This window comes from Dama dama, chromosome 1, assembly GCF_033118175.1.
Source record: "Dama dama isolate Ldn47 chromosome 1, ASM3311817v1, whole genome shotgun sequence".
Classification (NCBI taxonomy): domain Eukaryota; kingdom Metazoa; phylum Chordata; class Mammalia; order Artiodactyla; family Cervidae; genus Dama; species Dama dama.
The window spans coordinates 23,557,566-23,582,669 of NC_083681.1; the positions used below are offsets into that span (position 1 = coordinate 23,557,566).

General features: G+C 35.9%; 1 protein-coding gene across 1 annotated transcript in view; it reads left to right on the forward strand.

Moving 5' to 3' along the window:
- The window catches only part of BCO2 (beta-carotene oxygenase 2), an 81,396-nt gene that overhangs the window by 49,990 nt on the left and 6,302 nt on the right, over nucleotides 1–25,104 (forward strand). The window contains exons 3-8 of the mRNA XM_061144812.1: nucleotides 4,602–4,813; nucleotides 5,025–5,140; nucleotides 5,964–6,066; nucleotides 11,854–11,982; nucleotides 13,239–13,399; nucleotides 14,325–14,492. Coding sequence (XP_061000795.1) covers nucleotides 4,602–4,813; nucleotides 5,025–5,140; nucleotides 5,964–6,066; nucleotides 11,854–11,982; nucleotides 13,239–13,399; nucleotides 14,325–14,492 — 889 coding nt within the window. The remainder of the gene's footprint in view (nucleotides 1–4,601; nucleotides 4,814–5,024; nucleotides 5,141–5,963; nucleotides 6,067–11,853; nucleotides 11,983–13,238; nucleotides 13,400–14,324; nucleotides 14,493–25,104) is intronic.

Genomic DNA, 25,104 nt, shown 5'->3' on the forward strand with positions numbered 1-25,104 from the left:
AAAGCTAGATGCCAAGTGGGGAATAAAGCAATGAAAACTAAACTAAGAAACATGTTGAGAGGAAAGGGAAGAAAGAAAGAATAGATATGCAAAGTTAAATAGAGGTAGATGAAGATTTATATATGTTAAAGTTTAACTTCAAGGGGAAAAGAACAGTAGGAAAGGCAAACAAAGGAATAAATGTAGAAAAAATATAACAGGTTTAAAAAAATTAAAATCATAAAATTAAAATTATATTTTAAAATTAAAACATATTATATTTATATTATATTACATTTTATATTTAAATATAATAGGTTTAAAAATTAAAATTATAAAATCAAAATTATACTTTAAAATTAAACTATATTATATTATATATTATATTATAATTGTATATTATATTTATATTTAAAATAAAAATATATTTAAAAATAAAATTATAAAAAAGAGAAAAGAAAAAAAAAGAGAAGAAAGAAAAAAGGAAAAAAAATGGAAAACTCCACAGAACTGCAAAAGCCCAACATAGAGCCAGAGGTTTATAACAACAATAAAAAGTGTGACTGAATATACACATATTCATATACACCCATAAGCAAAATCAAGCAGTCCTACAAAAGTAAAGTACAGTAGATTGACTCAGTGAACAAAGGAAACCAAAAATTACATCTACCAGAACAAAACTAACTGAAGCAAAAACTGGAAAGCAAAACTAAAGAAGGCACCAATTGGGGAATAAAGCAATGAAAAAATACTAGCAAATACGTTGAGAGGAAAGGAAAGAAAGAAAGAATAGATATGCAAAGTTAAATAGAGGTAGATAAAGAAGATTTATATACATTAAGGATTAACTGCGTGGGGAAAAGAATAGTAGGAAAAGCAAACAAAGGAATAAATGTAAAAAAAAAAATAATAGGTTTAAAAAAATTAAAATTAAAGAGAAAAAAAAGGGAAACGCCACAGAACTGCAGAAGCCCAACACAGAGGCAGCGGTTTATAACAATAAAAAATGTGACTGAGGGGGGAAATAAAAATCTCAAAAGCTTAATTAGATTTCATAGTGCCAATAAAATTGACAACTACAACATAGGGGGAAAAAAGACAAAAAAGAAAAAATCCAAAAGAATCTACAGGACAAATCAAAACTTAAGAATAATGATGTTTTTCTTGAGTCACTGCTGTTCTTTCCCTCACTGGGAGTCACAGTCCCCCTCACCTCCCTAGGATGCCCCCCAACACGGTGCTGATCTCTGGACCTGCTGTGGGGGCAGCTCAGATCCTAATCTGGTCCTACTCCTGTGCGTTCTTGTCTCCAATGTCCACAGCTATCAGAACTAGTGTGTTTTCTTTTGTGGGAGCTCTCAATGACCTTTTTTATATTCCATAGACACAGATTCTGCCAGTTGATCGTGTGGATTTAACCTGCAGCTTGTACAGCGGGTGGGAAGGTTTTGGGCCTTCTTCCTTAGCCACACTGCCCCTGGGTTTCAATTGTGGTTTTATTTCCACCTCTGCATGTTGGTCATCCACTGGGGTTTGCTCCTGAGGCTGTCCTGGAGGACTTGGGTCTACCCCTGTGAGGGCCAGGGGTGGAGGTGGTGCAGCTGCTTGGGTCGCAGGGGTTCTGGCAGCACCAGGTTCTCAGGGGAGTTGGCAGTGATGGCAGCAGGAAATATAGTGCTCTAGAAGGGTATGGCAACCAGTATTGGCCAATATGCTCCAGTATTCTTGCCGGGAGACTCTCCATCCCTGACAGAGAAGGCTGGCAGGCCACAGTCTGCAGGGTTGCAAAGAGTCAGACACTACCAAAGTGACCCTGTGCCCATAGACGCAAGACTTTTTTTGCCTGTGGCAGCTCTGCCCCAGTGAGAGTTGAGCATGAAGGTGGCGCAGCTGCTTGGCTTGCGGGGACCCGGGCAGCGCCAAGTGTGCAGGGACAGGCTGCCTCTGCCGCAGGAGTTATGGTCCTCTCAGAGTCTTTTTTTCCAGCCTCTTGTAGCTGGAAATCGAAGGCCTCTTTGGCCAGTCTTTCTCCATAGCTCTGCCTGTTCAGGCACTTAGAGGGCTCCCTTGCCTGGGGTCCTTCTCTGCTTTTCAGCGTGTCAGGCACATAAAAGGGCCCTCCTGGGGGGGTCCTACTCTGTAGATCAGCACGTCATGCACTTAAAGGGGAGCCCTGGCTGGGGTCCTACTCTGTAGATCATCATGTCAGGCACTTAAAGGGGCGCCCTGGCTGGGGTCTTACTCTGTAGATCTGCACATCCGTCACTTAAAGGAGCATCCTGGGTGGAGTCCTGCTCTGTAGTTCAGTCCCTCAGACGTTTGATGGGCCAGCCTCTCTATTGTTCAGCTGCCAATGCTGGTGTGTAGGGGGAGAGAGGCTATGGTGATGGCTCCACCCCCTACGCATGACTCAGCAGTATCGCCTTGCTTCCATGGCTGCCTGGCTTTCCTCCACAGCCCTTTCCCACCACAACCTCCTTCCTCACACCCCCTCAATGCACCTCTCTGCAATCAACAGCAGCCCTTGCCCTGGGATTGCTCCACAGTCCCCAAATTCCAGCTCCCAGCCACTGCACCTTCCAGGGGACCTGCATCCCTGTCCTGGGTATATATGGCTGCAGCAAGGACTGTCTGATTCTCATTCCATTTAGGCTGCCACAGGTCAGCTGTTTCACTCTCAGCCTTAAATGTTTCTCCTCTGACTCAGACAATCACCCTGATGTGGGGATTGGACCCCTGCTTCAGCTCCCCCACCCACCGAGGGCAGAAAACACTCCTGTTTTCCCCCTTGTTCCTTGTCCTGCTGAGTTCTGTGTGGTTCTATATATTCTTTACCTCTGGTCAGGTACTCCTCTCTGCTCTCAGCTGGTGTTCTGCATGCACTTCTGTGTCTGAAGGTGTATTCCTGATGTTCCATGGAGACAGATATACTCCGTGTCCACCTAGTCCTCCACCATCTTGTTCTCTTGGATCCTCTGTTCTTTGAGTAGGATGGATGATTCAATATCACAAAGATGTCGGTTCTCCCTAAGTCAATTTTTAAGTTTAATACAACCTTAATAAAAATTCTAGTTTTTAAAGGAAATTAGATGAATGAATACTAAAGATCATGTGGAAAGATAAATACACAAGAGTAGTCAAGAAAACACTGAAAAAGAAAATTGTCTGACTGGTGGAAACTGGCCTTGTTGCTGTTGTCTTGTCGCTCAGTCACGTCTGACACTTTGCAACCCCAGGGACTGGAGACTAGCCTTATCAGATGTTAAAATATAATTTTATATTATTTTAATTAAATATGAAAATATAATTAAAATATTATGATATCAGTGTATTAATGGACAAATAGGCAAGTTATATAGAATAGAAAACCCAGAAATGGATGCAAGAACTTACAGAAATTTAGTTTATGATAAAGATGGCATCTTAAATCAATATGTAAAGAAGGTCTTTTATAAAAACTTTCTTATTTCTCGCAGTTTAACACAATTGTGATGAAAAATAAAATTTACCATTTCAGCCATATTTAAATGTACAGGTTAGTCTTGTGAAATAGATCTTCAGAACTTTTTCATCTTGAAAAACTGAAACTCTATACTCATTAAACAATAGATCCCTATTTCTCCCTCTGCTGAGCCCCTGATAACCACCATTCTACTTCATGTTTCTATGAGTTTGATTACTTTAGATACCTCATGTAAGTGCTATTGTATAGTATTTGTCTTTTTGTGACTGGCTTATTTCACCATGTTATAGCATGTGACAGAATTTCTCTCCTTTTGAAGGCTGAATAATATTCCACTATATGTTAAATTTTGTTTATCCCATTCTTCAGCTGATGGATGCTTAGGTTGTTTCTACCTTTTGGTTATTGTAAATAATGCTGCTATAAGATGGGTATACACATATCTACTTGCATCCCTGCTTTAAGACAGTAAGTAACCTTTTAAGACAAGCCTTTAAGATAAGACCAAGCATTTTTGCTTTCTTTTCCATGCTGAAGACACTAAACATTCAATCTGTCAAGCATATGAGAGAAAAGACTAATGATAAACCCTTCAAAAAGTAACGTGAAAAATTTTCCTTACAGTGTTTTAATGTTCCATCATTTAGATACATAATTTCTAGTGTGAAAATATGGACAAAAATGATTATCCATTAAGGACAGTCATCTTATTTGCTTACTTTAGCATAGTTTTGATAAATTTGACAAAAATTTAAATAAACAGAAAATGTAATACATAAAATATATGAAGGTAACTATGTCTAAAAATTTTGGAATCCATTTTAATTTGAGAAATATCAAGCATTCCATATGCTATTATCTTGGCTATAGGGTAAAGATACAATTATCTTAGAAGTCAGCAGCTTAGGGTTTTCCTTTAGCCCTCTGATGTATGAGGTTTTGATAAGGGGTTAGGATCAAGAGAACGTAAGTTGGTCTTTCATTGTTGTACTCCAGTATATACTCAAAATCTGTCATCCCTTAATTCCAAGTTCTTTGACTAATCAGGTTGTGCTAGGAACCCATCCCATTCCCTTATCTATGTATTTGAAATCTCTCCTTTTGACCCCATGTTTTTCTTCCTAATACTTATTTTTCTATTTTTGCTCCTACCAAGGTACAATCACTGGTTTGATGGCATGGCTTTACTTCACCAGTTCAAGATGGAGAAGGGCACAGTGACATATAGGAGCAAATTTCTACAGAGTGATACATATAAAGCCAACAGTGCTCATGATCGAATTGTGATCTCAGAATTTGGCACATTGGCTCTCCCTGACCCATGCAAGAATGTTTTTGAACGTTTCATGTCAAAATTTGAAAAGCCTGGTAAGCACCCTTTTATTATGCCCAGAATTTTCAGGTAATAGTGATGATTTTTTAAATTATTATGACATATGTCAATCTTTATAAATATGGATCTTGATGTTTATTTATTTTGATATGAGAGGATGTTTCAACTGCTTTCTCCCTTGATTGTGTGCTTAGGATCTGCTATAGTAAGTTGTGGTGTTTAAATAACTTTGGGATTTGGTTTCAGCAATTACTGACAACACCAGTGTCAATTATGTGCAATACAAGGGTGATTACTACCTTAGTACGGAAACCAACTTTATGAATAAAGTGGACATTGAGACCCTGGAAAAAACAGAAAAGGTAAAATATAGGTTAAAAATATAATAGAGCCTAAAATTTCTCTCCAAATACTCTCAAATACTTTTTAGAGTAGTTATTATCAGAAGAAAAAATTGGATTCTTAAACAAAATCAAAGTTACCCACTGATTGAGGTTATTATGTACCCTCCGTCTTCATTAGAATGGTCCATGGTATTGGTTGTCCTTAAAGATAATTCTAGATTTCTTCTTTAGTCCAGCTGTCTGAAGGTTAGGGCAAAAGAGGCATAGCATAGTAAAGATTTATTTCTGTCATTTCTTTTTATGCTTAGCTATGGGTAGAATTGGCCTGGAGATTATCTAGACCCATACTGCCCTGGAGAAGGAAATGTCAACCCACTCCAGTATTCTTGCCTGGAAAATTCCATGGACAGAGGAGTCTGGTGGGCTACAGTCCATGGGGTCACAAAGAGTCAGACACGACTGAGCAACTAACATATATTGCCTTCATGTTACACATTAATTTGAAGCAAAATAAAATTTGGGGCCAGAATTTTAATCCTTATTGTTTTGAGCTTTCTTGTAATCTTGAGCAAAAAAATTTCTTACTGGATAATCATTTTTGTCCATTTCTTGGTGGTGGTGATGGTGGGAGGGATTTTGTTTGGTTTTCTTGTTGTTTATTCTTAGTGTCTTTTTCTTCAGTAGGAAAAATAATTTTGATTTCACAGAGATGAGATATCAGGACTTAAACTATAGTTTTTATATCTTATTTTAAAAGTATTTGCTACATCCCTACTGTCTGTACATCTAAATAGAGACCTACCCATGTAATTTAAGTCTCTGAATGGTCTTAAATTTTCAGGTTGACTGGAGGAAATTTATCGCTGTGAACGGAACAACTGCACATCCTCATTACGATCCAGATGGAACAACGTACAACATGGGGAACTCCTATGGGAAACATGGTAACATTGGGGTGGGAGTCTTTGAAAAAATAATTGGGAGTTAACTGTCTTCCCAGAGTTCCATTACTGCTAAGATGTTAACTTATATGAAACTCATTTGAAAATTTCAGAAAGAAATCTCTGAAATTGCATTTCTGAACTCAAAATATGTAATTTATTGTTATGTTCTGTGGTCTTTTTGTGTATATACTTAGAAGCTGATTTTCTATTTGGTCTTTTCATCATGACTCACATTTTTATGTTCCATTATGCTTTTTGGCTCACATGCATTGTAGGGATTTTCAGTATATATTTCTCAAACTTGAATTTTTGAGAGGTACCATACTATAAGAAATTTAGAATGGTACAGCAAAGAGATAAAGAGAAGGTACACTGTATGTTACATAGAGAGGAATTTATTTTTACCATGGGAGTAATACACTACAAAGTAAGTTAAGGTTAAAGTTTGGTTGCATTTGCTGCTACTTGTATCACATCCCTTTCCTGTTCATCTGTATGCTTTCCTAGCTGTTAGTCTGTTCCAGAAAGTTCTAATGGCTAATAATGATAGCTGACATTTATAGAGTAACTAGTATGTGCTGGTGTTAACCATTTTTTCCCATATAGTTTCTCATTTAATCCTATATCAAATCTCTGAGAAAGGTACAATTATTTTTATTTTTTAAATTGAGGTATAGTTGATTTACAATGTTGTGTTAGTTTCCCATATTCTTTTCCATTATGGTTTACTGCAAGTTATTGAATATAGTTCCCTGTGCTATACAGCAGGACCTTGTTGTTTATCTATTTTATAGACAGCAGTTTGCATTTGCTAATCCCATACTACTAATTTATTCCCCACCCATTTCCCCTTCGGTGACCATACATTTGTTTTCAATGTCTGAGTCTATTTCTGTTTTGTAAATAAATTCATTTGTATCATATTTTAGATTCCCATACAAATGATATCATATGATATATGTCTTTCTCTGTCTTACTTCACTTAATTGATAATCTCTGGGTCCATCGATGGCATTAAGAAAGGTATTATTACCCCCATTTTATAGATGAAGGCAGTGAACCTTGAGAAGATTTAAGATGCTTGCTTAAGCAAGCCTCAAGTGTCTAATACCAGGCTTGGAACCAAGCCTGAATAACATAGAAAAAGCTTGCTATTTGTCATTCTGTTAGACCATCTTAATAATTATTTATCACTGAGTACAGAGGATTCTCTCAGGGCATGCAAATTCATTATCATATACCCGAATATACATCTCTCTCTGTTTGGAAAGGAATGTGTAACTACAAGTATTAGAAGTTTCTGACTGTCTATCTTAGCTGTCAATCTATCATCTATAACCTATGAATCCTTTGTATAGGTTAACTTTTGAATAGGTTAATGTATACCTCTGGTAAGGAATTAGCTTTTTGGGTTGTTCATCTCTACCTCTCCATATTTCCACATATGAGTATATATGAAAGTGAAGACTTCAGGTTTGTTTTTTTACTGGCTCAAGAAAAGGTAGGGTACCCTGGAAACTTCATCAGCCAGCCCTCTCTGCCCTTTGTTACCTGACCTCAGGTAAGAATGTATTCTTCACATCTGTTATAGGAAACATCAAACATCTTTTTAGGTAAAGTCTTTAAGCAAGTGGGTAAACTGACTCAGCGTGTTTTTTTTTTTTTTTTTTTTGGTCCATTCATTTTTTTATCATTAAAAATTCATTTCTTAATAAATTAACTCTAATAACCAAGTGAGGCTTCCCTGGTGGCTCAGATGGTAAAGAATCTGCCTGCAATGCAGGAGACCCAGGTTCAGTCCCTGGGTTGGGAAGATCCCCTGGAGAAGAGAATGGCTACCCATTCCATTCATCAGGTACAGATGTGAGAGTTGGACCATAAAGAAGGCTGAGTGCCAAAGAATTGATGCTTTTGAATTTTGGAACTGGAGAAGACTCTTGAGAGTCTTGGGCAGCAGGAGATCGAACCAGTCACTCCTAAAGGAAATAAATCCTATTCATTTGAATGACTGATGCTGAAGATGAAGCTCCAGAACTTTGGCCACCTGATGCAAACAGCTGACTCATTGGAAAAGACCCTGATCTTGGGAAAGATTGAGGGCAGGAGGAGAAGGGGGCAACAGAGGGTGAAAGGATTGGATGGCATCACCGACTCAATTGACATGAGTTTGAGCAAACTTCAGGAGATAGTGAAGGACAAGGAAGCCTGGTGTGCTGTAGTCCATGTAGCAAAGAGTTGGACACGACTTACTGACTGAGCAACAATAACAGCCCACTCCAGTATTCTTAACTGAAGAATTCCATGGACAGAGAGGAGCCTGGTGGGCTCTAGTCTATGAAGTTGCAAAGAGTTGTAGATAACCTTGTATATAGTCCATAATATAAGAAATACTATTTAACCATTTTAATTTATTTTTCTAAAATAAATCCTCACTAGGTCAGTGATTCTCAGACTTCCCTGGTGGCTCAGACAGTGAAGCATCTGCCTACAAGGTGGGAGACCTGGGTTCAATCCCTGGGTTGGGAAGATCTCCTGGAGAAGGAAATGGCTACCCACTCCAGTATTCTTGCCTAGAAAATCCCATAGATGAAGGAGCCTGGTAGGCTACAGTCCATGGGGTTGCAAAGAGTTGGACATGACTGAGCAACTTCACTTTCACTTTCAAAGCCATTGGCATGCTTCCTAGCAATGTAAGATCAGTGGGCTTCATCTTCAGATATTCTGGTTCAGTAGACTTGAAAAGGGGCTAAGCATCTGCATTGTAATCAACCTTTCACTCCTTATCTTGATGCGTTTTAACAAGATCTCCAGGTGATTTTGGTGCAAGTGGCCCATGAATCTCTGAGAAACCTTGCACCAGTCATTATAAGTTGTACTTGTTATTTTGCCTCAATTTGATGTTTATGCAAAGTCCTAAGGCATCTCCCAGAGTTAGACACAAGTATTGAGCAAATCATTTCTCTGGGCATGCAGTCCTCTGCTGTGTGTTTCCTGGGTGTCTGCCTGCCTTGTACATGCTTTCAAGACTTACAACCAGGACAGTCCATCAACTAGTAGTGTTCAAATTTAGTAAATTGAGTAATCGTCATTTAATCCAATTGCTGAGATAGGAAATTCTTCTCTTGATACTCTAATCTCAAGTAAAACTGGATTTACTTCTTTTTTCTTACTTGATTATTTGGTTCAGTGAGTAATTTTTGAACTAGAGCACAAATGTATATGTAGCTGCAGAGAGCTCAACTGAATAGTATGTGTTTGGGGGACAGTTAGTGATTTTTTTTTGGTAAATAATGTGCTTGCTAGTAATTTCTACTTTTACAAAATAAAAAGCTTTTAATTGTTTTCACTTTTCCAGATATTTTTAAAATGAACAGAAATCCTCTAAACATTTAATCTAGCTAGTTTTAAGTACTAATTTAAAATAATGTAATCTCTTAGTAATATTGGAACTGTAGAGTTTATCTTTTGTTTCTTTTATAACTCATCACTCTATAAAGCATGATGTTTTATTTATAATTGTTTCTCAAAACATATAGTATCCTAACCTAGACCTCCCCACTAGTTGCTTACTCAGTGTTTTTACTAGGATGTCTAATAGAGGTTACAAAATTAATTTTTTAAAACCAAACTTTTGGTCTTTCTCCCTAAATTTCTCTGCTTAAAATTTTTCCCATCTCAGTTTAGGGTAACTCTATCATTCTACTTGCTTAAGATGATAACCTTGGAATCATGTTTGATACCTCTCTCACATCCACATCTAATGGGTCAAAAAGTAATTTCAGCAATGCCTTCAAAATATATAAAAAATCCAGCTACATCATATCACCTCCCCTGTCCCCACTCTGGTCTGGGCCACCATTCTTTCTCATTTGAATTCTTAATCAGTCTCCTTGCTTCTACCCTTACCCTACTTCAGTTTATTCTCAGTATATCAGCCAGTTATCTCTTTAACCTCCCCCACCTCATCTAGAATTTTCTGTCTGCTGCTTCCTACGGGCAGGGCCACACTGCCCTCACTGCAGTTATTGAACGTTCCAAACTTATTCTTGGCTGAGAATCTTTGCATTTGCTCTTCTCCCCTCATAGCTCAGTTGGTAAAGAATCTGCCTGCAATGCAGGAGACCCTGGTTTGATTCCTGGGTTGGGAAAATACCCTGGAGAAGGGAAAGGATACCCATTTCTGTATTCTGGCCCGGAGAATTCCATGGACGGTATAGTCATGGGATCGCAAAGAGTTGGACATGACTGAGCGACTTCCACTTTCATCACCTGAAATGCATTTCTCCCAGATATCCTCAAGGCTCTCTTCCTCACTCCCTTCAGGTCTTGACTCAAATGCCACCTTCTTAGTGAAGCCTTCCCAGACCACCATAATTTAAATTGCAAATAGTAGCAGCCCACATCCTTATACACTCATTTCTAATTTTCATTCCCTGGTTTATTCCTCATTATAGTTCTCATCTGGTGCATTATATTTTTACTTATTGTATGATTTTTTAAAATTTGAGTTTTATAAAAGAAGAGCCTTTTGTCTATTTTGTACATTATTTTGCTGTACACAAGTGTCTATAATATGGTGCTTAGGACTCTTAGAGAAGAGTGCCTGGAATATAGTTGACACTAAGTGGCGCTAGCAGTAAAGAACCTTCCTGCCAATGCAGGAGACTTAAGAGATGTGGATTGGATCCCTGGGTCAGGAAGATCCCCTGGAGGAGGAAATGGCAACCCATCCCAGTGTTCTTGCCTAGAAAATCCCATGGACAGAGTAACCTGGTGGGCTATGGTTCATAGGGTTGCAAAGAGTCGGACATGACTGAAGTGACTTAGCTTTCAAGGAGCTGCTAATAAATGAATAGGGAAATGGATGGTTACCCTGTTCCAAAAGAGGTGAAGAGATTGTGAAATTCTATAAGTTACAGGTTCTTCAGGACCTACATTGGCACTTCTAACACCAGAAAGATAATTCAATATGATCTCAGTATTTGTTCATTCATTGAGTTTTTTAACAAACATATGTTCTTAGTCAATCCATCAGTAGTTTTTTATAGTTCACCTACAGGTCAATGTTTGGTACTAAGGATGCAAAGATGTGTTAGTTTTAGTTCCTGCTCTGGAAGAGCATAGTCTGCTAGGAAACTGATAAATACACGGAAAATTATAGTAAATTAGATAAGTACGATGACAGTGTAGAATATAATCAGAGCATAAAGGAGGGGCAACAAATGTCTTTGGATGGGAAAGGCTGCTTAAGGAGTGGGTACCTAAGTTGATTGTTGAGGAAGTAATAATAATCAGATGAATAATTGCGTGAGTGAATGTTGATAAAATGGGAGGAGAGGGGACCCAAAGTGACCCCAAGGATCTAGAAGACTGAAAGGAAGAAGTTGGACATAAGTACAAACGGAGACTGTAGTTTTTGGAATTGGGGAGTGGGAAGAAAGACAAATAGAACTTGAAGATATTCCTGGCTGCTATCGTATCTTATCCTATGAAGCTGGGATTGAGTTCATCTTCAGAGAGCTAGAAGGGAACCATTTGTGAATATTAAAATACAATAGCTGTTGGTTGGTTACTTTGTATATGATGTTTCAAAACCTTAGCTAATGCTGTTTCTAAAGTTAATATATTTTTGTATCCAAGTCTTTGAAATAACCCTTTATGAAATATATGTATCATGCATATTGCATAAATCTCTTAATTGCTTTTGCCTAGTCCACAAATGCAAGGGTTATCTTTTATTCTTCAAATGTATGTAAAACAGTTAAGACAGGACTTTCCATTTTCCAGGATCCTGCTATAATGTTATTCGGGTTCCTCCAGAAAAATCTGACCTTGGGGAGACAATCCATGGAGCCCAGGTGATATGTTCTATTGCTCCTGAGGAGAGGATGAAACCTTCTTACTACCACAGCTTTGGTGAGCCCAAAATAAGGCAAAATTTAATAGGATCTGCCTTAATGTCACTGTTGCAGGGGGGACTAGTTTTGGAAAGTACTATGTTAATATAGTTTATTAGAGTATGATGATAAGAGACCAAGGTTGCACTTTAATGTGAATTAAGTTCATTCTGTTTAGTCATGTATAGCTTATCCTAGCCAAATGACTGATGGAAAAGATATTTTAATACAAGCAATTATGAAAAAATTGTTAACAAGTTTTTCATTAATTGACTGCTCTAGGAAACAGCTGTCAGTTTAGGAAGTTATCAGTTTCTTCTCAGCACCCTGAGTCAGGGAGAAATAGGCTGAGATTTAGTCACCCAACCGTAATTCCACTTAAGTTCTCTATGGAGAACAGCCTTTCCCTCCAGCCCCCTGCTCCAGGATGAAACAGTGAATAACCCCTAGTCATAGAAATCAGTTTCTTTGGTTTGTTTTGTATTGTGTTGTCTGTCATTGAATAAATACAAAGGAAAAATATACAGTTTTGCGTGTTTCCACAATAGAAGCTATGGGCTTTGGATGATTATGATGTGTCAATATAGATGCATCAGCTATAATGAATGGACCACTCTGGTGGAGGAAATTGATAAACTGGGGGCTGAGAGTGTATGGGGATGGGGGTATATGGGAAATCTCTGTACTTTCCCCTTGGTTTTGTTTTGAGCCTAAAATTGCTCCAAAAAATAAAGTCTTAATAAAAAAAAAATTTGACTGTAAAAAATTGACAGAATTCAGTATTTTAGGTGATTTTAAAGACCACAAATAATAATCATAGTAATATTTTTGGAGGAAAATTCATATTCCACATAGATTGCTTCAGCTGTTTTTCAGAATATTTATTTTCTGTATCCTAAACTTTTATAGCCTATCTGCTCCTGGATCCTTACCTCCAATGTAGATAGCAAAAGGATTAGGGAATAAAGCTCCAGATCATAAATGACACTTTAATATAATGCTTCCTAAACCAAAACAATTTGAAAAGGAAGAAAAAAAAAAGATTAAAAAATGCAAGTTGAGGGCATTTAACCCAAGCTATTCTAAGAAGTTCCTATTTTTATGTAGGAACAGAAAATATATATAGCAAAGCTGAGAATTGATGAAGAATTATTTCTGATTGGCATTTGTTTAGGTCAGCAGTAATATGTCCAACTATTCTGACAAGTCCCCATAACTGTTGCATTTCAGACATTTTGCCAAATAACATTTTATTGTTTACTTGAACCATTTTAGGAATGACAAGGAACTACATCATCTTCATTGAACAGCCTCTAAAGATGAATTTGTGGAAAATCATCTCTTCTAAAATTCGAGGAAAGCCCTTTACAGATGGAATAAGCTGGGAACCCCAGTATAATACACGGTTTCATGTGGTGGATAAGCATACTGGTCAGGTAGAAAATTTTGACTGTGAATGGTTGGACATGAAAGCAAATTTCCATATCACTGATTTTTGCCTTGCTGGGTATTTCTTGCATAGGCCACTCTTAATTAAAGGATATTGCCTTCTTCCATAAGGAGAGCTAGCTATTTATTAATTAATACAGTGAATTTTGCATATCAGAAAATTGTAGGAAATGGTTTTATCCTTTAAATTATCTGATTCAATTACAAAATTAATTGACAACAAAAATGACATCTAGGAAATCCTCTTAGCATGTTAGCATGGATTTTTCTATGTAATAATATTTGCTAAAGAGAATACTGTTTATGCAGAGGTCTTCTGTAACTTTTGCAATTATATTTTTATTAGTTGTTTTTATGACATTTTGGTATACAAGTGTGATAATACTACCAAACTCCAAAGCGTATTGGTTAAATATCTTTCTATAGATGCCTGATAAATAGAATTATTATATTTGTCTACTTTTTAACCCCTTAAAGAAATAGTATCCTAAATTTACTGTAGTCCCACATATAATTTCATTACGAAAAAATCCCATTTTAGTAATGAGAGCATTTTCCAGAGGATTAGTCACTTAATTTATCATAAACTTTTTAATAGAAGTATTTTCTATTTAACCATGTACTAAAGAGTTTAGAATTTATTTATTCTTCAAAATATTGGGGCATATTTCATGAGAACTTTGAAGTTAGTTAAATCAGTTGATTGATCTATATCAAATAGCCCCAGTTTATTGATTAATATGAGATGAGATGATTTTAAATCAAAACATATTTGCTTCTACATTCCAAATTGTGGTTTTTATACCTACCAGTCCTATTACTTAAAGGGGGAGAAATCTTAACTTGAGCTTTGTCGATCTGTACCTTAAAGGAAATAAAAATCTCTCTTTCTCATTGTCTGTGTTCCTGCAGCTCCTTCCAGGGATGTACTACAGTAAACCTTCTTTTACTTTTCACCAAATCAATGCCTATGAGGACCAGGGCTGTGTTGTCATTGATTTGTGCTGTTATGATGATGGAAGAATTTTAGAAGTCTACCAACTACAGAATCTTAGGAAAACTGGGAAAGAGCTTGGCCAGGTAGAATTCTCTGATTTGTCAAGAGTAGTCAAAATCATTTTGCTCTAGCCAAGTTCTGGCTTTGGGCTTGGAATTTGCAGTTTCTCTTGCCTCTTTGGCAAATAAAGAGGGAGAATGGTTTTAAAGCATTGAAAACACAAGTTTGTAATTTATTTATTTAATACTTCAAAATAATTCAAAATATGTACTTAATGCCTAATAAATAAAAATTATATTAAAGAAAACCAAGAAATATATTTTGAAACACTTGTGATTAGTTCCTTATTACCCTTGAGCACTAAACATACTTACATTTCTTAGAAGGGATAGTAAAATGGTAAATAAAGCAAAACTATAATATTAATTCTTCGATAAAAGAAAACGTCTTAGTTCCTCAGCTTGAAGGGATTCATTTTTTCCTGATAATCAATCTAAGGCAAAATTTTTCCTTGGATTATGTAATGAAAATTGTTTTCTGCTGTAGTTTTATTTTTAAATTTTTTAAAAACATTACTTTTAAAGTTTACTTACATTTACTTAGCTTACTTATGTTATTATATCTGTATGGTAGGTCTTGATATCTTGGTATTTACATTATAAGTCCTTTAGCTCCTTTCTATTTAAAGATTGCCTCAGTTTTTGTTGTTTTGTTATTTCCATAAGTTTTAGAATCAACTTATTAGTTTTTGTAAAAGCAAACAAACAAACAAAAAACCATGGTTGGGATCATATTGTATGATCTGTATAGATTAATTTGGGCATAACTGACATCTTTACAATAATGAGAAATATTGAGTCTTCCAACTCATGAACAGGGACTATCCATTTATTATACCTCTCCATTTATTTTACTCTTTTAAAATTTCTTTTTGAAAAGTTACCTTTACATTAACAAAATTTATCCTTTCTATTTATTTGGCTGTGCTGGATCTTCTGGGCTTTCTCTAATTGTGGTGAGCAGGGGCTACTCTTCGCTGGGGGGCCCTGGCTTCTCACTGCAGTGGCTTCTCTTGTTGCAGGGCATGGGTTCTGGGCGCATAGGCTTCAGGAGCTGTGGCACATGGGCTCAGTAATCATGGCTCGCAGGCCCTAGAGAGCGCAGGCTTTAGTAGCTGTGGTGTGCTGGCTTTAGTGGCTCCTCAGCATGTGGAATCTTCCTGGATCAGGGATTGAAACTGTATCCCCTGCAGTGGCAGGCAGATACTTGCCCATTGTACCACTAGGAAAGTCCTGAATCTTTTAAAATTTCTTGAAGTAATGTTCATAATTTTCAGTGTGAGGATATTACATGTCTTTGGTTAAATTTATCATTAGGCAGTTAGAATGTTTTGAAACTGTTGTAAATGGTATCTTTAAAACTTTCATTTTGTTTTTGATGGTATGTAGACATGAAGTTGATTTTGTATATTGATCTCATATTTAGAGAGCTTGCTAAATTCACTTATTAGTTTGATCTGTAAATTACTCTGGATTTTCTATGTATACACTCATATTATCTGAAAATGATGACAGTTTTATTTCTTTCTCTCCAATTCTTAGGCATTTTCTTTTTTTCTTCTTTTCTTACTGTACTAGTTAAGACTTTAAGTTGAAAAGAAGTGCTGATAGCAGTAATTATTTTCCCACCTCATTTGGAAAATATTTAATAAATCACCACTAAGTATGAAATTGCTGCAGGTATTTTAATAGATACCTTTATTAGATTATCTTAATGGTACCTTTAGATAAACAGACATGTTTCAGTATATCAGTATTTTCCTTTATGAGTTATACATTGTGAATCCTGTTTTGGACATCTTCCTATGCCAAGGTCATATAAATATTTTATGTTACCTTCTAGAAGAATTTTTAATTCTAAAAATTAAGTATCTATATATATTTATATTCTTTTTCTGGACTTCATTTTTTAGCATATCATAATTAGCTATTTATTCCATTTTATTTCTCTCTCTCTCTCCTTTACACCTGAACTTTCTTTTGGCTGAAAGGCATAGTAAGCTGTTATCATGCTCAGTGGAAAAAATCAGTTTTTTTTTACATATAATCTATGCTTTTTCAAATCTTTTCCCATTTAGGTTATTAAGCAATATTGAGCAGAGTTCCCTATGCTGTACAGTAGGTCCTTGTTGGTTATCTATTTTAAATATGGTAGTCTCTTTATGTCGATCTCAAACTCCCAGTTTATCCCCTTTCCCCTTTGTAAACCATATATGCTAATTGCTTCAGTCACGTCTGACTCTGCAACCCCATGGACTATAGACCGCCAGGCTCCTCTGTCCATGAACACTGGAGTAGGTTGCCATGCCCTCCTCCAGGGGATCTTCTGGACCCAGGGACCAAACCTGCATCTCTTACGTCTCCTGCATTGACTGGGGTGTTCTCTACCACTAGTGCCACTTGGCAGGCCCCTTGTAAACCATGTTTGTTTTCTGGGTCTGCAAGTCTGTTTCTGTTTTGTAAATAAGTTCATTTGTATCATATTTTTTAGATTCCACATATAAGTATTATCTTGTGATATTTGCTTTATCTGATTTACTTCATTTAGTATGATAATCTCTATCCATGTTGCTGCAAATGGTATTATTTCATTCTTTTTAATGGCTGAATAATATTCCATTGCATATATGTTACACATCTTCTTTATCCATTCTTCTTTTGATGGACATTTAGGTTGCTTCCATATCTTGGCTGGGGCTTCTCTGGTGGCTCAGATGGAAGAGAATCTGCCTTCAGTGCAGGATACCCAGGTTTGATCTCTGGGTCGGGAATATCCCCTGGAGAAGGGAATGGCTACTGACTCCAGTATTCTTGTCTGGAGAATTCCTTTACAGAGGAGCCTGGCAGGCTACAGTCCATAGGATTGCAAAGAGTCAGACACAACTGAGTGACTAATGCCTTCACACTTCATGTCTTGACTTTAATTTGTATTGTAAACAGTGCTGCAATGAACATTGGAATGCATGTATCCTTTTGGACTGTTTTTTTTTTTTTTTTTTTTCCCTTCTGGATATATTCCCAGGGATTGCAAGATCATATGGTAGCTCTTTTTGGTTTTTTAAGGAACTTCCATACCATTCTCCATAGTGGCTATACCAATTTACATTCCCACCAACAGTATAGGAGGGTTCCCTTTTCTCCACACCCTGTCCAGAATTACTTGTTTATAGTCTTTTTGATAATGGCTGTTTAGAGTGGTGTGAGGTGATATCTCATTGTAGTTTTAGTTTGTATTCCTCTAATAATTTGTGATGTTGAGCATTGTTTCATGTATCTCTTGGTCATCTGTATATCTTCTTTCTTTTTTTATTTTTTAAGTTATGAAAGTATGACAACACATTTACAAGAGACTTGGAAAATGCAGAACAAAGTTACAATATACTCCCACTATATATTACAATTATCTTTTAAAGTAGATAAATTTTTAGTTGGAGTTTCAATATCAAACTCTCAAAAATTAATAGAATGACTAGAGAGAAAAGTGGGATGAGATAGTAGACCTGAAAAGCAGTATGAACCAATTCAACATAATTAAGATTTTCACACAACAGTAGGAGACAAATTCTATTCTATTCAAGTACCCATAGACTATAAACCAGGAGACACTGGAACATATCCAGGGACATAAAACAAGGTGCAAAAATTTTGTCATCTAAAGTTATTGAAATCATACAGAATCTGTTCTCTTATCACTGTTATACTGGAAATCAATATCAAAAGATATTGAAGATAACCTATATATTTTCAAGTGCAATGTGACATTTCCCAAGAGAGAACTTTGACTTAGTCATTGAAAGTCTCAATAAAATTAAAAGACTGAAAAACACAGAGGGTGATTGTAGAGAAGAAAGTATTTAAATGAGAAATTAATATCAAAATGACAGATCAATATCAAAGATACTTTAAAATTGACATGTATTTGGAATTAAATATCTACTTTTAAATGATGGGTGTATCTAAGAAGTCATAACAAGGAAAATTAGAAAATATTTGTAACAGCATAAAAATGAAAAGAGAATTTATCAGAATTTGTTGAATGCAGCTGAAGCTGCTCAGTGCAATTAAATACAGTGTGGAGTCTTGAGTAAGGTATTAAAAAAAAACAATGGACACTAGCATAAAATTTTGTGAAATTTGAATAAAATTTGTACTTCAGTTAATAACTATGGTTGTTCAATTGCTAAGTTGTGTCCAACTCTTTGTGACCCCATGGACTGCAGCATGTCAGGCTTCTCTTGTCCTTCACTATCTCCTGGAGTTTGCTCAAATCCATGTTGATTGAGTCGGTGGTGCTATCTAACCATCTCATCCCCTGCTTCCCTCTCCTCATTTTGCTTTCAATATTTCCAGTATTGAGGCCTTTTCCCGTGAGTTGGCTTTTCTCATTAGGTGGTCAAAACATTGGAGCTCAGTTTCAGCACCGGTCCTTCCAATGAATATTTAGGGTTGATTTCCTTTAGGGTTGACTGGTTTGATCTCCTTGCAGGCCAAAGGACTCTCAAGAGTTTTCTCCAGTATCACAATTCAAAAACATCAGTTCTGTGCTCAGCCTTATTTATGGTCCAACTCTCACATTTGTACATGACTACTGGAAAATCCATAGCTTTGACTATATGGACCTTTGTCAGCAAAGTGATATCTTTGCTTTTTGATACACTGTCTAGATTTGTCATAGCTTTCCTTCCAAGGAGCAAATTTTTTAAAATTTCATACTACAGTCACCATCAGCAATGATTTTGGATCCCAAGAAAATAGAAGCTGTTATTGTTTGCACTTTTCCCTCTTCTATGTGCCAAGAAGTAATGCAATGATCGTAGTTCTTTGAATGTTGAGTCCTAAGCCAGTTTTTTTCACTCTCCTCTTTCACCCTCATCAAGAAGCTCTTTAGTTCCTCTTCACTTTCTGCTGTTAAGAGTGGTATTATCTGCATAACTGAGATTGTTGATATTTCTCCCAGCAATCTTGATTCCAGCTGTTAATTCATTCAGTCAGGTATTTCGCATGATGTGCTCTGTATAGAAGTTAAATGAACAGGGTGACGATACACAATCCTGACATACTCCTTTACCAATTTTGAACGAGTCCATTGTCCCATGTCCAATTTTAGCTGTTACTTCTTGACCCACAGACATATTTCTCAGGAGACAGGTAAGGTGATCTGGTATTCACATCTCTTAAGAATTTTCCACAGTTTGTTGTGATCCATACAGTCAAAGGCTTCTGCATAGTTGATGAAGCAGAAGTAGATGTTTTCTGGAATTCCCTTACTTTCTTTATGATCCAACAAACATTGTCAATTTGCTATCTATCATATGTTAATCTCCTGTTTTTTTTTTCCAACATAGTATTTCTTAATTTTCTCAGAATTGCATTCGAAGTTTCAAGCCTCATTCAAAAGTTTTTTAAATCACTAAGATAATAAGTTTTCTAGACTTTTACCAGTAATACCAGCTTCCAGAATGAATGGAACTATATCAGAGTACTGAACAAATATAAATGATAAATCTAGCATTCTATTCATACTTAGTCAAACAGGTGGAATCAAGATGTCATAAATTTTTTAGCTAGACCAAAATTCATGTTTTCTAATATATATATTATATTATACATATATATGTGTATATATATACACACACACACACACAAAACCTTTATAAATATATGTGTATATATATGTATACAAAAGCTTTTATACTGCACTTGATGAAGTTTGAAAAAGAACAACAAAAGGAGAGAGATGGAGCAGTAGGAAAACATAAACTAAATGAAATGGGAGCACTGAATATGAACTAGAAAAGTGAAACAAACTAGATAAAAGTAAAAGATCATCATAAAGTCCAGTTGTTTTTAAACATGACTGCTCATTAGAATCATATCTGGAGCTTTGGAGAGAGAAACAACACCTGGGTATTTGTATTTTTCAAAAAATTCCAAGATTTTGTATCTGGATATGCATCTGGATTTTAAAAAGTGATTATAGGTTTTTCTATTAAATGGTAGTTTCAGTAATACAGAATTCTATTATTTTCTGTTGACCAATCATGATACAATGGTATTAAATAATAGTTACATAATGGAAAAGATGTTATCAGTTATCACAAACAATAGCCAGACCAAAAAAAAAGGATAATTATAATTGCAAGCCATAATGGAAATATGATTAACCTAACAATATAAAATAATTACATACAATTTGAGGGGTTAATTAGAGTGATGTGGTAAGTGGAAGTGCATACATGCGCATGTTTTCATCTGCCCAGCCAGTCTATGTCTTTTGGTTGGTGCATGTAATCCATTTACATTTAAGATACTTATTGATGTACATGCTCCTATTACCAATTTCTTAATTGTTTGGGTTTATTTTTTGTAGGCCTTTTCCTTCTCTTGTGTTTCCTGCCGAGAGAAGTTCCTATAGCATTTGTTGTAAAGTTGGTTTGGTGGTGCTGAATTCTCTCACCTTTTGCTTGTCTGGAAACTTTTCATTTCTACATCAAATCTGAATGAGTCTTGTTGGGTAGAGTATACGTGGTTGTAGGTTCTTCGCTTTCATCACTCTAAATGTATCATGCCATCTCCTTCTGGCTTGTAGAGCTTTTTTCTACAAGCCAGATTTGAGAAATCAGTTGATAACCTGATGGGAGTGCCCTTGTATGTTATTTGTCGTTCTTCCCTTGTTGCCTTTGATATTTTATTTTTGTCTTTAAGTTTTGTCAGTTCAGTTCAGTTCAGTTCAGTCTCTCAGTCACGTCCGACTCTTTGCGACCCCATGAACCTCAGCACATCAGGCCTCCCTGTCCATCACCAACTCCCAGAGTCCACCCAAACCCATGTCCATTGAGTCGGTGATGCCATCCAACCATCTCATCCTCTGTCGTCCCCTTCTCTTCCTGCCCTCAAGCTTTCCCAGCATCAGGGTCTTTTCCAATTTGTCAGTTCAATTACTACATGTCTCAGTGTATTCCTTCTGGGGTTTATCCTGCCTGGAACTCTTTGTACTTCCTGGACTTGGTTGACTATTTCCTTTCCCATGTAAGGGAAGTTTTCAACTTTTATCTCTTCAAATATTTTCTTGAGTCCTTTCTCTCTCTCTTCTCCTTCTGGTGCCCCTCTAACTCAAATGTTGGGGCATTTAATGTTGTCCTAGAGGTCTCTTAGGCTGTCTTCTTTTTTTTCATTCTTTTTTCTATATTCTGTTTTGTGGCAGTGATTTCCACCATTCTGTCTTCCAGGTCACTTATCTGTTTTTCTGTTTCAGTTATTCTGCTATCGATTTCTTCTAGTGTGTTGTTTATCTCTGTTTGTTTGTTCTTTAGTTCTTCTACATCTTTGGTAAACATTTCTTGCATCTTCTCCATTCTTTTTCTGAGATCCTGTATCATTTTCACTAGCATTATTCTGAATTCTTTTTCTGAAAGTTTGCCCATCTCCACTTCATTTAGTTATTTCCCTGGGGTTTATCTTGTCCGTTCATCTGGTACATAACCCTCTGCTTTTTCATTTTGATTAACTTTCTGTAATGCAATTTTCATTCTAGCTGCTGTGGGATTGTGGTTCTTCTTGCTTCTTCTCTCTGCCCTCTGGTGTGAGGTGATATCTCATTGTAGTTTTGATTTTCATTTCTATGATAATGAGCAACGTTGAATGTCTTTTCATGTGTTTATTCGCCATCTGTTTGCTTTTGAGAAATGCCTGTTTAGGTCTTTTGCCCACTTTTTGATTGAGTTGTTTGTTTTTCTGGTATTGAGTTGCATGAACTGCTTGTATATTTTGGAGATTAACCCTTTGTTAGTTGTTTCATTTGCTATTATTTTCCCCCATTCTGAGGGTTGTCTTTTGACCTTGTGTATAGTTTTCTTTGCTGATTTAGCACAATATATTATATTGATAAAGTAGTTCTTTTAATTCTTTCCAGACAATGCAGGGAGTCTGGAACACTTTAACTCCATTTATTATATTCCTGATTTATATGCTACTGTTCATTATATATTTTAGTTCTCTCTTTATATTAACCCCTGTAAAGCATTATTATCAATGTTGTTTTATGTAAACATAATTACCCATACTACCCATTTACCTACATCAGTACCTTCTCTTGCTCTTAATTCCTTCTTGCCTCTCTGAGCGTCCATGTAGTATCATTGTCTTTCTGACTGAAGAACATCTTTTACTATCTTCTTTAGTTCAGATATGCTTATATGGTGATGAACTCTCTATTTTTGTTTGTCAGAAAAATCTCTTTATTAACCTTCTTTCTTGAAAGATGTTTTCATTGAGTAAAGAATCTAGGTTTTTGTTTTCTTTCAACACTGTAAAGATATCATTTTATTGTCTTCTGATTTCTGTTGAGAAATCAGTTGTCAGTTAAAAGCTTTGCTCCTTTGAAGTTGATCCATTACCCCCCAAAGATTTTCTCTGATTTTCTGAAGTTAGTGCTATGATATTTTTCAATATGATTTCCTTTTGACTTATTTTCTTTTTTCCTTAAGGATTTTTGAATCTACGGTTTGCTGTCTTTCATTAGCTTTGAAAAATTTAACCCATTATTTTTTCAAATATTGCATCTAATAAATCTTTTCTCTCTTTTCTTTCTGGGACTAGAATACACATATGATACCCCTTTTCACTATAGCTCTCTGTTGCTTATGTTCTTTTTTAGTATCTTCCATCCTTTGCTCTAAGTATCTTGCTTTGGATATTTTCTTCTTACCTTACCATTCAAACTTTTTTTCTTCAGCTGTATGTATCCTGCTCTTAAATCTAGGCACTATGGTCTTAAACTCATTGCTTTTTTCAGTTCTAGAATTTTGATTACCTTCTCTTTTATAATTTGTGATTCTCTGCTATAACCCCAATTTAAAATAATTTCCTCCAATGTATTCAGAATAGTTAAAGTTTGATAACTCTATTATCTGGATCCCTTGTGGTTCAGTTTCTATCATCTGTTGCTTTTTTTTTCCTTTAAATTATACTTTGCTGTCTTCTTAAGTGCTGACTAAGTTTTATTCTACACAGAATATTGTGTTTGAAAAATTTTAGGAGGAATATTTGGAGACTCTGTTGTCTTCCTTCAGAAAAGATTTTCATTTATTTCTGGCATATGGCTGAGGTACATTATCAATTGCAGACATTCTTAATCTAGTTATAAAGACTGACATAATTTGAAACAGGACACAGTTGCTGCAAGAGCTGGACTGTTTTTGTTTATTCTTACTCCTAGGGTACAGCCTAAGGGGTCCTGACCAAAAGAGCTAGAGGTTTATCAAGACTTTCCCTTCTTGAAGACTTTGAACTACAACTTTTGTCCCTCTAGCTTTTCAAAACTATCAAAATCTCTTCTCATTAGGGTCAAGTGATGAGGGAGTTGATGTGGCAATATCCTCATAAAAGCGTAACATGAAGGATCCTGGTAGTGATGGAACTGCTCTGTATCTTGAGTGTGGTGGTGATCATATACGTTTACATATGATAAAATTGCATAAAACACACACACAAAACACACATAAATGAATGCATGTTAAATGGATAAAATCTGAATAATGCTGGTGGATTATATCCATGTAAGTTTCCCAGTTGTGATATTGTAGTGTAGTTATGTAAGAGGTCATCATTGTTGAGACTTCATGAAGGATATGTGAGACCTTTCTTCATTGTTTCTTTTTTGTGTGGTAAAATATACATAACACAAAATTTACCATTTAACAATTTTATGTGTATAATTCAGTGACATTAAATATAGTAATAATGTTGTGCAACCAGCATCACTGTTCATTTTCAGAACTTTTTCTTGATCCTAGATAGAGGCTCTGTACCCATTAAATAACAGCTCCCTATAACCTCCCTCTCCCAAGGTTGTGGTAGCCTTTATCCTACTTTCTGTTTCTATAAATTTGTCTATTTTATGTACTTCATATAAATGGAATCATATAATATTTCTTCTTTTGTGTCTGGCTTACTTAATTTATCATAATCTTTTCATGGGTCACTCATGCTGTAACATGTATCAGAATCTCATTCCTTTAAAAGGTTTAATAATATTCCTTGTGTGTATATACTCATTTTGTTTATTCATCTGTTCAGGAACATGTGGGTTGTTTTCAGCTTTTGGCTATTATGAATAATGCTGTTATGAATATTTGTGTACAAGTATCTGTGTGAGTCCTTGTTTTCATTTCTTTTTGGCATATACCTAGAAGGGAACTGCTGGATCATATAATTCTATATCTAACTGTTTAAGGAACTGCCAAATTGTTTTTAACAGCAAATGCACCATTTTACATTCCCACCAGCAATGTACAAAGGCTACACTTTCTTTACATTCTCAAACCACAAACACTTGTGGTTTCTGTTTTTATTTTTTCTCGATAATAGCCATCCTAATGAGTGTGAAGTATTACCTCATTGTCATTTTGCTTTGCGTTTCCCAATGACTATTAGTGTTCAGCATCTTTTCCTATATTTATTCACCATTTGCATATCTTGGTGACATGTCTAGGTGAAATATCCTTTGCCCATTTTAAAATCAATTGTTTTTCTGTATTGTTTCTTACAGCTGCATATGGGTCTGCAATAATCTCAAAATGAAAGTTTTTAATAAAGTTTAATAAAATATGTTTCTGTTTTAGCCTTTCAACTGCCT